This window comes from Manacus vitellinus, unplaced genomic scaffold (assembly GCF_001715985.3).
Source record: "Manacus vitellinus isolate BGI_N305 unplaced genomic scaffold, ASM171598v3 scaffold_24_pilon, whole genome shotgun sequence".
NCBI lineage: Eukaryota > Metazoa > Chordata > Aves > Passeriformes > Pipridae > Manacus > Manacus vitellinus.
The window spans coordinates 5,283,590-5,297,612 of record NW_021939798.1 but is presented as its reverse complement, the minus strand read 5'-3'; the positions used below and the strand labels follow the sequence as shown (position 1 = coordinate 5,297,612).

Here is a 14,023-nt window from a genome sequence, read left to right as displayed (position 1 = left end):
TGCCAACAACATGGTTCCTTGGGGGACATTGCAGCTGAGAATGGGAGTGGAAAGACAGGCTAAGCAAGGAAATGACACAGTCCTGTCTGCAGCACAAAAAAATCACGGCTTGACATTAATAAAAATCCCTGTATGTCCTCACTAAAAGATACCCAGTGGTCCGTGTGCTGCCCGGAGAGCTGCAGCAGGTCACTCAATGATGGCAAAGCCACATGCTGAGTTGGCCCCTGCAGTCAGAGCTCCAGGAGCTGACACATCAGATCTGGTGACTAACTGCAGGCAGCCCATCCACCCTGCATTTCTCAGCAGTGCCTGGCAGCACATCCCCGATGGCCTCACCAGCCTCATCAGAATATTCAAACAGCAACGACCCCTCACACTGAGCTGTGACCAGCTGCCACATATGCCCTTGAAAGTGTCAGCTGGAGGCTCACTGTGTTGAAAAAGCTTCTGTTTCTTTCTCTGTGACATGGTCATCTCTGCATTTCCTTGTAGGGAGCTGCCCAGATCCAGCACAGGAATCTCTTGGTGGTGCCACAGGGATTTCTCCCCACTGCCTGAACGGTGCAGAGAGCCACCAGGTTCTCTAGCTAAGCTCACATGTTCTCTTGCACCAGCTCATTTCTGATGCAGGATCTGTACACAACTAAGTAGCCCAGGGAAGCAGCAGACAGGCAGGCCAGTTGTCAGATGTCTTTGCATCCCATGAAAACACTTCAAACATTCTCAAGTTAGGTAAAAGGCAAAAGCTGCTGAGATCCAGCTTTATCTAGAAATGGGCATATATATGCAATGCTCCCTCCTGCAAGCTACTGAAATTCCTCCAAGGCTCTCGAGGAGTAAGTGCACTTAGTTCACTAAAAAACAGCTAATATTTAAAAGTATACTGCTGGCAAAAGCTGCAGATCTCAGTGCAGAGGAGGTAAGGATAACAGAGACCACCACAGCACACCCCTCAGCCAGCCCAGACCTCCGTGCTGCTCTGGAGACAGCTCTCTAGGATAAGCTGTCCATTCCTAGCACAGTCTATCCTCAGTCTCTCTGCAGAAGCCACCAATAAGGTAACCAATTAGTGTCATGTTTAAGCTGTATGATCTTTATTCACCTCTTGCCCAGCACAGATATGCTGTCGATGCCCTGAGGCACAGCTGAAGTAGAATAGCATCAGTGTCATGTCACGTGGCCCCCGTTTCATCAGGAGCTGGACTGAGCCCAAGCTGATTCCACACAGGCCACTGCACAGTCATCACAAGATAATTGCTGGTGGTTACTACCAAGTGCTGTCCTAACTCATCCTCCACCTCCACGAGGTGGTGTTTTACATCTGAGAACTCTGATAAGGGAGATTCTGGCAATTATACGCGCGTTTGGAAACCCAACTCACCTGTCTCCTGGCTTAAACTCTCGTGAAACCTTGGTCTTCTTCTTCTTGTGCTTCCTCTTCAAGTTTTTGATGGAAAGGGGGATGCTTTTCTTGCGGCAAGTGCCGCTGCCGCTCTGGGACGAGGCGGTGGAACTGGCAGAGGAGGTGACAGAGCTCGTGTCATCAGTGTCATCGGCGGCCTCATCGTCAGCATCCTGCTCCATGGACTGCAGCCGGTAGTCGGACAGTCCTTCATCCTTCAGCAGAAAGGGAGGCTGCTGCTGTCGTGCTGCTGCTCCCCCTTTCTCCTTCCCTGTTTCTTCAGGCTGCTCCTCCTTTCCCTCCCCAGGACTCGGTGCATTGTTGGAAGAGTCATCCAGCTCACATTTTGATTCAGGCTTAAGCTCTTCTGATTTTTGGTCAGCAGCTGCAGCAGATTCTTTGTCAGGGGCTTCAGTCGTGCCCTGAGACTCCGGGGAGCAAGACATGATCTTCACTATCTGCTTCTTCAGCAGCCGCCTCACCTGGAGAAAGCAGATGTGGGGTCAGAGCTGTGCCTGGACACTCAGCAAACTGCCAGCCAGCCTGGGGAATACTCAGCTTTGTGCAAAGCAGTACCCATGGGCCTCTGCACATTTCACCTGCACCACAGTACTCTGCAAACCAGCATCTCCACTGCTCTGCTCTGCAGTAGCACTCACTAGTCCAAGGAAAGTGAGCTTTGCTCCTTAAGGTTATTTTAAGCATGTTTTGAACTGTTTTGTTATGGAAGGTCACAAGAGGATGCATAAGTTAATCTGTGTAACAGACACAGCTATGCAGGGAGGTCACCATCCACACTGGTGATATCCTGTTATTCTAGAACACCATGGCTCTGCAGCCAGCACGTACAAACCATAGCATGACTCACTTGGCCTAGCAAGCAAAGACAACTTTCTTGTCTCACTGTAGCAAGGATTTAACTGAACAGCTCAGCTCCATAAGAAACCTGAGGTCATGCTAAATGAAAAGAATATGTTTTTAAGTCCAGGCTGTCAGAGCACACCTTGATCCCTTCAAGGTGACACCTCTGTGCACAAGGTCCTGTTCATGTTCCCTCACTGTGTTAGCTGCATGCTTCACCCAGTGCAGTCAGACTGCTCTACAAGGTGACTTCTCTGCTGGCAACAACAGGCCATTACTCTTTACAACCATTTCAGGAGTCACATTTCAGACCATGTGACTACCAGGAAGATCTCTGCTTTAAAAGCCACAGTGACCAGAAATGCTCAGAGAAGTCAACGCCTCCCCTCCACCCCTCAACTCACCTTTTTGGCAACTGATCCTTCACCCAGCACACAGTTCCTCTCAGGGCATTCACAGGTGATTTTTGCAGGTTCCACTTTGTCTGGGAACACATAGAGGCACCTTTCCCCAAGCTGCCTTTGGGCATGGTCAAAGCACCCCAGACGCTTTACCCTGTCAAAACAGAAGGACAGCCATGAACACAGAGCAAAACAGAACAGAAGCCAGCAGTGATCAGGGCCTTCACAAGGCTGGTGTGACCTCAGGCTAACAGCACTTCTTCTGGGGTGGCAGAACACCACACCAAATCATTTCCAGACACACAATTCTAAAGCAGGAGTGGGAATCTCACCAGGGACTGGGTGGGACACTAGTCACTCCCCTCCCTCCAGCTCCCCATCCCAGAGAGAGCTGCCAAGAGACATTTGGGGTTTTTTTGCTGTCATTTGAGAGCTGTTCTCCAGCACATGAGCTCCAGGCAGGACCCACTGCACTGTGCTACTGCTCATCTGACCTTTCTTTTGATCTTATTCTGGCAGCTGCAGCCTGCAGAGGGCACTAGTTGCTGCCTCAGCACCAGCGTGGCCAGAGCTCCACACCTGAGCTCCACACCTGAAACCCTGGGTTAGGAGATGCAGTCTGCTCCAGACAGGAGAGAAAGGACAGACACCACTTTCCTCTATGCACTTCTCAGCTGGAGAGTACTTGGAGGGGATTGGTAGGACACCAACCCTTGTGCTAGTAACTCAAAGTGTCTGCTAAACTAATTTGGAAGTTATTCTCTCAGTTTTGAAGCTCTGGAAAAAGCATTGTCTCTAATCAGTTGGTAGGTATATCGCCCTTAGTCTGTGCAGGTCCTGGGTGCTGGGAGTGGAAAGGGGTTTTCAAGGGAATCTCACCTGGACAGCTTATCCTGGGTGATTATGGAAGGAGGAGGGCTCACACTGTCAGTACCTCCAGGACAGAAGCTTTTAGTGATCCAAGTGACCTTTAGCTCTACCACCTGTACCTACAGTGCAAAGACAGAAATGGCAATTTCATATTTCAGAGGCCTTCCTAGACCAGTGTCTCAGATCTGAATGCTTACACACAGGAAAGCTGCAAACCTGCTTTTATCATTTAAGATGGCCAAGTGCAGTTTCACCACATCCAGGACCACTACAGTGCTCCCATAGCATGACTGTTGGTCACACGAGAGCTTCTATAGCTTTTAGCTCCAAGAAAAGGCTTGGGAAAGAAGCTACAGTACATACAAATCAGCAGTCCAATGTCACAAAGAGACATGCTAATGGACTTGGAGCTGCTCCCTCTTTCAGCAGAGAGTCAGCAATATTTCTCTCTTTTTGAACATGCAACACTAAGTTGCAATAGAAGATGTGCCTCTACTACCCTAATGATCAGCAGTACTGGTCTCCAAGTGCACTGGCATACTGTCACCTTACAGAGACCCTTGGTAGGAAAAGCCAAACCACACTCAGAAGTCTTGTCAGTCCACAATGAGAAATTTGTCACCTCAGGACACCACAGGCACAGTGCACTTGTTCCTGGGAGGTTACCATGGCAAGCTGACTCTGCTCCAAACAGCCAGCCAGGACCATGCTGTGCAGAAGGTGGACATGTGTCAGGCTGTCAGTCCTTACCTCTTCCACCACCACTCTGAACTTGCTCTTTGTGCTCAGAACAGGCTTCACACCCGAGAGCCACTGCACGCTGGAGAAGACTTTGGAAGGCCCGATGAGGACTTGCCCAGGATAAAAGCCATATGAATCATCAAAGAAGAGACCCTGTGGGGGAAAGGGAGGAGGAAAAAACAACATAAAGGACTCAAGATTCCAGCATTTCTCTCCTTTGTGATCAGTAAGATTAATCATAAAGGTAAAGTCTGCAAGATGCCCATCTCCTAAAGCTCATTCTCTCCTGAAGTCAGCCCAGCAGTTCCTATAGCAACTCACTCTGTCACACATCCAAATGGGACTATGACTTCCTGGGGGAGAAGCAAAGGTACTTGCAAGGAACAAAAGATGCATATTTCCACACAAAGGTTCTCAGTAATAAGGTAGCCAAGGTAGGTTGAGTCCTGGGCAAGGACATCCATCTCTTTTCCATGCTCTAATTCAAGCACCTACAGCTTTCAGAGCCAGAGGATGTTTGCCTTCACTCCTCTGCTTGTGAAATTAAGTGTGTAAGTATTATTCTTGTCTTAGGTGGATTAGTTAATATGACAAGTTCTTTGAAAACAAAACAGGACAGTAAACACAACAATTGCTTTTCTAGAGCTCCTTCCTACTGCTATTCAGATTCAGAGTGTGGGGGCGGACAGAGCAGTTTATGGTAGATAAAATACTGAACACAAAACTGCATCAAGTCTTGTAATTTGTCAGAAAGGATAAGAGCAGTGTGACAAGATCTAAGTCAGGGAAGTATCTAACACAAAGCAATTCTGAGCACGGGATGAAGAGTAACACTGGAGACAACCCACGTTTCAGACCAAACCACAAGTCCCCAGAGGACTATGTACATTTTAAAGGCAGCCTGACTCGAAACAAGCCATCTCAAAATTGGGTAACCAGAAGCTGAATGTTGCCACAACATCTATTTAGCAAGCAGAAGACATACTGCACAACTCAAAGTAGCAGAGATGAAGGTACCGGAGAATATCAAGTGACAGACCACTCCTTTTCTGTACAGAACAAGAAAACCACAACAGCACATCCTATTGAACTGATATTCCATTTACTGTTCAAGAAACAGGCATCAAATTTTAGCAGAAGTGCAGTTTTAGATCAAAGGGATCTTTGCTTTGAAGGTTGGGAAGGATAAGAGCTGACTGCACTGTTAGTTCCTAAGAATTATACACCATCCTCTGTCAACTCCCACTGCTGCTCCCAACACAGCCAGGCCCTACTGATGTCCTTTGGAAGAACAAGTTAGCTGTCATCAGCCTTAGAAGGTGAGAGAGGTTAGATCCCATCACACAGCAAAGTGTGTTTTACCCAAAAGCCAGCAAAACCTTCCCTGCCATGTGATTTGGAAAATGCCAGTATGGTGGCAGGTCTCCATTCAGAGAATGCCAGGGACTACAACAGACAGTATTTTATGTGACCTGGGAACATACCTGTTAAACAAAATGCCTTTTTCCAGAAGAACAGTTTCGAAAGCAGTAAATGGAGTAAGAGTCTTTTGAAGTATGTGCTGATAGAACAAGCAGTGAGTGAACTGCCTTGACACCAACAATCTGACAGCATGTTATACAAGTTGTTTACAAAGAAAGCAGCTGGATATATTAATTGTAATACCCCTTCAAAACCTGTTCATTACTAATATTACCTTTAAACTATATCCTGTTACTCTTACTTCAAGTGAACTTCAAGTGAAGCTTTTTTGAGCTGTTTAATTCTTAGGATTAATAAATGCCTATGAATTTTGCCTCCTCCCTCCCTCCTGCACAAAAAGTTTCGAAGACAAAGCTGATCAAGAAGACTCTCAGGAGAGCCAGGAGCTCACCGAGTCACTGACGTGAGGACAGACATCATACAGCTTGGCTCCATCTTCTGTGCTCATGGAACACCTGGAAAGCAGACAAGAGACACACAGTCACATTTCCAGAGCCATCCTCCTCAAAAGCAAAAAGCACCCAAGGATCTGCCACTGCCTGAGCAAGTCTGCCCATACAGCCAACGTGGTGTATCACTAAGCTTTTATGGTCCAGAGCAAAAACTGGTTATAGACAAACTATAAAAGCACTAAAGGTACCTAAAGGTCCCATTTGGCATGTAAAAAAACCCCAAACTAATGACAGGCAGGGTGCTGGCAAGATCTGTCTGCTGCAAATTTGTTAGTCACACCACGCTGGAACCTAAAGGCAATTTGGGTATACTTATTTCAGTAATAGCTTCATTTCCAGAGTGAGTTCTGGTGGGATTTCAAAGGATTCATTAGGAAGAGATTTTGCAAACAGTTACCTCATTTTACACAGCTATGCAGGAGCTGGTAACAGATTCCAAGCAAGGTTTTAAACTGCACCAATAACTGCAGGCATTACAGAGAGAGAAGTGTGGCTATTTTTCACTCCCAGTTTAACACACACGTAAGAGCCTTCCAGCCTGTGTTAACTGAACACTAAAACAATCAAACTCACAGATGCATCCACCAATCATCTGCTACAGCTCTTGCATTACTCACTTCTCTTAGAGTTGGCTGCAGGACTGTGGATTTGATTGCTGTTTTTTAAACATCAATGTCAACACTCAATTTACAAGACAGATGGGCTATTCCCCAGCTGCCAGGCCCATATGCCTCTTGGCCCTCCACTGGTTCCTTCCTTCCCTTGAATCAATAAAAAAGTTTGTTGGACAAAACAGGCCTCACCAACAGAGTGAATTCCTAAGGGTTAGCACACAAGGAACTGTCCAACATGCACAAGGAGGAGAATTTGGATCCTTGTGCTGGCTATGCAGAAATAAGTTCACCAGATATTTCTTTCAACATCTCTGGTTAAATCTCTCTCTAGAGATATGAATTTGGATTATGTCTTCATTGGAAAAAAATCCTAATACAGTTGCAAATAACAGAGAAAAAGCAAAGCTGTTGGGCTGGTTTTTCATTTTTGATCGAAAACCACCAGCCTGCAAGTTTCCACACTTTCACAGACTCTTTTTTAAGGTAAGAATTCTCTCTGCATCTCAGTGAAATTATGCTCTCCCACTGAGAGGAGGTCTGGAATAACCACTCATCTTAAATGGTTACTTCTGCAGAGGAGAAGCACAGTTTAAAGACCAATGTGCTTTAGTTCTGGAGCAGTGATCTGCTGGAATTGAACAAAACTGTCACCTCTCAGAGAACACCGTTTATAGAGGGTGACCAACAAATCCCAATGTTTTCAGAGAAAGATGTATTCTGTTACTCTGCATCCAATGATTATGCAAACAGATAAATTATCAGCATGTGAATAAAGCCCAAGCTGCTTCTAGATCTCATAAAATAGATCAGGATTGTGAAAGCCAGGGGGACAGTCTTCCACAGAAATGAGAGAAGTACCTGGCTCCATTGGACAGCTTGAGGATGACCTGGTTCTTCAAATCATAGACCTTGCCCAGCCAGCAGTCATAGGCTATGTAGTCACCATACATGAAAGGCTGGGATAAAAACAGGAAACAAAATCCTATAAATATCAACCCTTGTACTTGGAGCTAATTTTTATCACTGAGACTAATTTTCCATCCCAGAGGAGCTCATATCCCACTGTCTTCCCACAGGCTATGAATTCAGAAGGGTTGTGACACTCCTGCTCTTCACTCCCAAATTACCTTTATTTCAGAGGAAAAAGAATGATGAAATCCTATTCCACCTGGTCTCTGGAAATCACCTACCCACTCAAGAGAGAACCAGATATGTTTGAGACTGTTCCAGCTTAACAGAAAGACGCTGGACTCATCTCAGCATTTTTATAGCCTGTTTAAGCAGTAATGATACTGCAGCTCAGCAGCTCTGGGCCACTGCCATGGGGTGCCCCAGTCAGGTTGCCACACCAGCCCATCTCAGCACAGGAGTTCTCACACAATTTAATGCCAGTCTAGCCCTTCAACACAATTTGGTCTCAGCAATGTGATCAGAAACACAGAACAGATGGGGACATGAGGAGATGCTGCACCATCTTCTTCCAGGGAGGATGCTTGCAGCAAATTTAAAATAAAACCAAACTGCAGATGCACAATATGGATGCTTTGCCTTCAAGAGTGACTTCAAGTACAGCAGCATCCCTCCAAATCACCCAGCCCTGGCTCCCACATGTACTTTGGCTGTGTTCTCACCCAGATATGTTGCAGGTCTTTGCTGTTGACAGGGTAAAGGATGCAGTTGGTTCCTACCAGCTTCACAGCACACTCTATGTTGACATCAATTACAGTTCCACATTGACTGTCCTAAAAACACAAAAGAGAAAAAGGGTTTATCATCAAGGGGAGGTCCTACATACACAGGTACATGTACAAGTCATAAATGCAGAGACAAGTAAATTTTAAGGCTAAACTCCCTCTTTACCCTTCAGACCTTATTCTGCAGAGGCATTTCACATGACACTGAGACAGCTCTGAAAGTGAGTTCACTATTACAGACCTGTACTGTTTTATTCCCAGTTAGAATCTGCAATGGCTGTCAAAGCAGGAGTACAGGCACTCCTCTATCTGGTCAAATAAGACCACACTATGTCAGGTGATGAGTATTTACTGCCTTTAAAATCTGCCTGGCTCCTTGGTCTGTTCAACTGAGTGGATCTCTGCAGCTCCACAGGACCATCCTTGAGTCAGCAAAGGCAGTGGTAGATCAGGAACAAAAAAAATTCTTGAAAGCTACTGTGACTTTATCTCACATAATTTTGCAGGAGGTTATAAACGGTCATCATTTTCTGTCCTACTGAAAAAATATAAATCTGGCACCTTTAGTGAGATTTCAAGGTTTCCAGACAGATCATTTACAGTTGGCCCAATTAAGAGATGGTCTGTCATTATCTCCCTCACTTAGAAAAGTTTTAATCTTTTCTGTCCCCAGGAAAATAATGCATGCTGTCAGGAGCCTTCTGGGGATAGCTTAGCAGGGAATGTGAACATTGCCCACATATGGTGGGGGCCTGCAAGGAAGGGCTGTTAACCCAGACACTCACACACAGCAGCTGCCCTGGCCTCCTGACAGCTGGGACAATCAATATTCTTATTTATTAAAGACCACAAGTCCATTATAAAAGCTGACTGAGGGCCAGCATGACAAATGCCCTGAGATCAGCAACTTCTGAAGCTGTCCTTATCCCAAACATCAAGGTCTCTGCTCCAGCAGGACTTGAGCACAACACCCAAAGGGCTTATACCCTGTGAGAAGTGGATTTGTTTGCTCAGCCTGCTTATAAACATGCTGCTCTTTGTAGCACATGAAATGTTTACTCAAGGCTTTCACTCAGAGCCCTGGGCAGCCCTTGTGGGACTTCAGGAGTTTGCTGGTGCTCAACTCATTCAGTCTCATCTTGAGGACTGGTAGAGCAAAGATACCCCATGGTCCTGGATAATTCCTGGACAGATTGTTCAGCCCTTTTGGCTGCCTTGCTTTCCACCTGCCTGCTGTGAGTCCTCTCCTCACACCACACCAGCCCTGTGCTCCACAGCCCCTGCTCCCAAGGCAGCAGTGATGAGGAGAGTGAGAACTGCCCCACAGAGAGCCCATCCAGAGCTGTGCCAGCACAGCCAGGAGGGCTGGGAGAGCCAGGCTGGCAGACCCCAAAGCAGCAGGGACTCATTCCCTCCAGCTGCTCCACATTTCTTTCCAGAAAGGTTGGGAAGTAAAGGGAGCCTTTCTCAGCTACAGCTCCACAATGACAGGCCATAGCTGAGCCTAAGGCAGCCTCCTGCCACCACAGGCTGCCAGGGAAGGGCCCTGCAGAGCTGTACCACAACTTTCACCTGAAAAGGGTTGGCCACGACTACCTCAGGTTCACAACAACTGCTGCCAGCACGATTTGAGCTATAGGATGAGTGAAGCCTGCTCAGGAGTGGCACATGCTCAACAAACCCACAGCTTCTGCAGGCTACAGCACAGCCACCTGCCCTGCCTTTCCTCCAGATTAAACTGAATTAAGCATGCCCAGTCCACCCTCCGCTGGTGCTTTTACAGTTCAGGCCCTGTGTTTTAGATTGCTTAGTAATCAGAACTAAAAAAAACCCAAGAAACAAATTTTTTGCCCTAACACTGCACATTTCAGAATTATTTTTTCCTTTATCAGCAGCCAACATGACAGCAGCTCTGAGACATGGTACAATCCAACACCTGTGCTGCTTGTGGATCATCTCTCTCAGCCTAAACTCCCTCTTTTATGGATGGTGAAAGAATAACAAGCAATAAAACCAGGACTGATGTACACCAACACCCCCTGCCCATTCTCTGAGTGAGTTTCCCCATGGAGAAGGCATCTGTACAACCCTAAAGTTGGCCTCCCACCTAACACACTTGGGTGTTATTAATCATGGGCAACAGCACCAGGTTTAGTTCAGCTTGCTTCTCCTTCCAGTTGTAAAATGCTTGAGCAGGGGTAGAGCCCTGTCTGTGGTTAAGAAAGCAGAGATCAATGTATGAGCAGGCCCTGGAGCTACAGGGCTGTTGAGTTACAGCTCTCCTCCCTCACCTACCACTGAATCTGCCTTTATTATGAGTTTATTTATTTCACTGTCACATGAAACCTTAGCCTGTGACAGGGGAGGCAGATTTGCAGGCTGAGGGGTTCTGCTGAATCACTCTGGGATTATAGCAGTGCTCAGCAATGCAGTCCCAGAGAGACACTGCCAACTCATCTCATCCTCTGCTCTACAGCCGGGGCACAGCTCTGCACCAGCCTGCTCAAATACACCCACCCTTTCACTAGATGATCCCATCGAAGGAAGGGCCAAATGAAACAAGATGACATTTCACAATTCTGTTACAAAAACCAATTTCCATCAACCCCGAGAGCAGAACTGGAAAGGGAGGTGACTGAACTGCATTAGGAGAGCTGATGGGTTCAAGCCCCACTCACTCCAGAATTAAATGCATTCCCTAGACCTTCCTCCTGCTTCTCCTGGTACCCCAGCAGTATGTACCACACTGGAGACACTGAGTATTTAAGCAGTGGATGGATTCCTTCCCCATCAGAGACAAGGCCTTAAGGCAGACTAGCAAAATCTCATCTAAGAGCAGCACCTCTGCAAGCACAGGCTTCAGCCTCACATCTTCTACCTCCCATCCTTCTACTCTTTCCCTCACTACTCTCTTTTCTAATAAGAGGATCTTCACCCTTATTCCTTCATTTAAAAGGGACAGCATAGCCCAGCACCATTTGAGGCAACAAAATCCAGGTATCTGACAGATTACACACCTACTTCTAATCTGTCCCCCAAATTAGCTATCACCTGGAAAAATGAACACCACCACTTTTACTGCTTCTCATTCAGCTGGATTAGACTTAGAGGCCCAAGTGCATTCAGTGAAAATGATCTCATTTTATGCCTTTCCCCCTGAAGCAGTCTTTCCCCAAACTCAGTGCACATGAATTTGAGTCAGCTCTCCTCTCTTGAGGAACAGAGGATTTTGAGTCCTTCCTGCTCAAGGTTAAAAACGAGCCCTAAGAGAGTGTGGTGAATACAGAATAAGTTCCACATTGTGCATTTGCCAGGCCAACTGGTGCAGGGCAACCATCCCACATCCCGAATTTGGCACGCTGACACTTGCAGGTTTTCTATTTTAAATGCTGCTGTAATTTTTGGAATACATCTGGTTAGCAAGTGAAGGTTTTCTTTGGGATAAAAGGGGTTTACTGTTTAATTTACCAGTGACATTTAAAACATTTGAGAAGATGAAGTATAAAGCGTCTTCAGACTTGTTATGCTTTTTCATAGAGGGAAGAAGTTGAATTATAATCTCGCCATTCCATCAATTAAAAAAAAATGAAGTTATGGGCCACTGGTACAAATGGTCAAGCAAATGCCATTATTTAAACATGCAAACAGACAATAAATAAGTGTGCAAGACAATTGCTGGGTATGTATCTACCAAAACACATGCAGCAAGCCTGGGGAGCCAATTTCTGCTCAAATGAGTATGGAAATTGCAAACAAAAGCAGCACATCCATGTTTGCCAACAGGAGAACAACCTGCTGTCCTGAAAGCTTAAAATGACTTTAAGAAGCACAAAAAATAGTTGAGAGACTCAAAGGATCCCTCTGAGCAAGAAGAATATCCTGCAGACTCCAGCTGTGCCAGGTACAACAGTGTGAACAGCTGATATTTCCATTTTCTACCTGTTCATTGTTTTGGATTGAAAAACTGCAGTTTTAGTAAGATATGTAGACTCCAATTTTCCATTTCAAACAACCATTAAGTTTCCTAAGGAAATATTTTGTTTCAGAAAGTTTCAAATTACCCTTCAAATTCTTCCTTCCCTTTTTTCACTCTCTGAAATATTCTGCGAAAAAGGGGTGGGGTTATTTTTATTAATTGAGAAAAAAAGACTTTAATAAAGAAAAAACCCAAGCCACCCAAGTTCAGAAAATGGTTTTCCCCACCCCTGCACCAGGCTGCACACCATGTGGTGCCACTGCAGCAGTTAGTGGCCAGCTGCCTCCTTCATCACAGCCTTGGTAGCCACATTGCTGGAAGGAAGTCAAGAGAAGAGAGGCAAGCACATGGCAGCCCATATGGCTCGGGGTTATAGGTTAGCTGGGAGCCACAGCAAGAAACTGCCAACCCAGCTCAGCCCCTAAAGAGAGCACATCCCATCTGATAATCCATACTCAACAATCTCCCCAGCATTCCCTACTCAAAACCCAAATCCACACATCTCTGATAAGCACAACTGCTGCACAACTAGAACAGAGTGACTGGGACACAGAATAACATCCATAAAGAGGAAAAGGAACGATTATCAGCTGCTGATTAAGAACCAGCTTGCTTTCTAGCTGTGTTGGATGCTCCAGCAGGGTTGGGATTTGCTGTATTTCTGGGAGAAACTGGACAAGATGCTGCTCACTGTAAGTTGAGAGGTTTCTCTGAAAATATTCCCTCCAAATTCTCTACCAGAGCACACCAAAAGGCAAAGGCAAGCAGTGGTACTGGGATTTGCCTCCACTCCAGCTTGTTAGTCAGGGAGAGCAGGTCCACAGAACCAACATCTCAAAATAGACTAATTTAAAACTTTAAGGATGGCAGGATAATCAGGCTTCTTGTCTCATTCCCTGACCATTACCAGGCTTGCTTGCCCAGGAGACCTCTGCAGCAGCCTTAGCAGCACTTCATTTTCACTGGATGCAGCTAGGTCTATCCAGCACTCTAAAAATAGAACATGCTCAAAGCATTACTGTTCAGCTCCATTCAGGCAATTTGGCAAGTCCTAGAAATCCATGCAACAGTATCACAATCAAAAAGGGGTAAAGGAAAAAAGCACTTACGCTGGAGCTCATGTGTCTGACCACATCTCGAGGGACCACAGAGCGATCTTCAAGCTTCAGCTAAGGGGAGAGAGAGAGAGAGACTGACTTCAGTGACCCCAGATGATTCTTAGTCAGAAATAACATGACAATATACAAATAACATGACAAATATAAATGCACAGTGTCCCAACCCTCTGGACTGAGGAGGTTTTCAGCAGAGGATGCCAAGGCACTTCCATACACAGAGTAAACTCCCTTGGCACATTCACAAAATCCAGCTGACAGATCTGAAATACAGCAACCAGGTGATCCATCCACGACTGTGCTCTAAGTCAGCAGATACCTAAAAAGGGTGCAGACATTGACTCATTCTTCACCTCAAGTCTCCCTCTCCCCCCTTCCTCCATCTGCACGACGCATTATTTCCTACCCACAT

The 14,023-nt window shown here is 46.0% G+C and overlaps 1 protein-coding gene across 1 annotated transcript in view; it reads right to left on the bottom strand.

Moving 5' to 3' along the window:
* Window positions 1–13,661, bottom strand: part of UBE2O (ubiquitin conjugating enzyme E2 O) — a 29,020-nt gene extending 15,359 nt beyond the window's left edge. Inside the window, exons 1-8 of the mRNA XM_025895139.2 lie at window positions 13,606–13,661; window positions 8,458–8,568; window positions 7,685–7,782; window positions 6,152–6,215; window positions 4,288–4,431; window positions 3,547–3,656; window positions 2,671–2,821; window positions 1,385–1,887 (exon numbers count right to left, since the gene is read on the bottom strand). Of these exons, the coding sequence (XP_025750924.2) occupies window positions 1,385–1,887; window positions 2,671–2,821; window positions 3,547–3,656; window positions 4,288–4,431; window positions 6,152–6,215; window positions 7,685–7,782; window positions 8,458–8,568; window positions 13,606–13,617 (1,193 nt within the window). The 5' untranslated portion in view covers window positions 13,618–13,661. The remainder of the gene's footprint in view (window positions 1–1,384; window positions 1,888–2,670; window positions 2,822–3,546; window positions 3,657–4,287; window positions 4,432–6,151; window positions 6,216–7,684; window positions 7,783–8,457; window positions 8,569–13,605) is intronic.
* Between the last annotated feature and the right edge of the window lie 362 nt (window positions 13,662–14,023).